At 45.9% G+C, this 833-nt stretch overlaps 1 protein-coding gene across 1 annotated transcript; it reads left to right on the plus strand.

Annotated features, from left to right (window-relative positions):
• Nucleotides 1–126: 126 nt before the first annotated feature.
• SARC_17616 (hypothetical protein) lies at nt 127–300 on the plus strand (the record flags this gene model as incomplete). Its single annotated transcript, XM_014288292.1, has 1 exon — nt 127–300. A coding segment is annotated over one exon (174 nt), but the record flags the coding sequence as incomplete, so codon positions are not given.
• Between the last annotated feature and the right edge of the window lie 533 nt (nt 301–833).

Genomic DNA, 833 nt, shown 5'->3' on the forward strand with positions numbered 1-833 from the left:
CACTCAAACCCACAAACACACACACTTACACGCAAACACATACACTAACACACTAACACACAGACATACACACTACCCACCCACCCACCCACCTGTTTTACGCACAGGTGGAATTGCGGAGCGCAAATGGTGGCCCTGAACTTCCAGACGTACGACAGTGCGTATCAATTGAACGAGGGCAGATTCAGCGACAACGGGCGCTGCGGTTATGTGCTGAAGCCTTCGGCAATGTCACAGAAGGGCTTCAACCCTAACGCCATCAAGTGCAAACTGGAGTCTGCGATTGAGCTGAGTATCGAGGTATGAACGCGTTTGGTGATGCGGCGGTCTGGTGTTGGTATGGTGTGGGGTTTTAGGGTTTAGTAGAGTTTAGGGTGTAGGGTTTAGGACCACTGGGTTTAGGGTTTAGGGTTAAAAGTGCGGTGCTATACCAATGAGGCGTGTTGAGGTGTGGTGTGGTATAGCAATGGCTTGGCATACCACTGTGTGCTGCGGGTGTCTACTGTAGGGATTTAGGGATTTAGGGTTCAGGGTTTAATAAGTAAGGTTGACAGTGTAAGTGTACTTCCTTAGGTAAGATTAACAGTGTAAGTGTACTTCCTTAAGTAAGGTTGACAGTGTAAGTGTACTTCCTTAAGTAAGGTTGACAGTGTAAGTGTACTTCCTTAAGTAAAGTGGACAGTGTAGGTGTACTTCCTTAAGTAAGGTTGACAGTGTAAGTGTACTTCCTTAAGTAAGGTTGACAGTGTATTTGTACTTCCTTATGTAAGGTTGACCGTGTAAGTGTACTTCCTTAAGGTTGACCGTGTAAGTGTACTTTCTTAAGTAAGGTT

This window comes from Sphaeroforma arctica (genome assembly GCF_001186125.1).
Source record: "Sphaeroforma arctica JP610 unplaced genomic scaffold supercont1.11406, whole genome shotgun sequence".
In the NCBI taxonomy this organism is placed as follows: Eukaryota; class Ichthyosporea; order Ichthyophonida; genus Sphaeroforma; species Sphaeroforma arctica.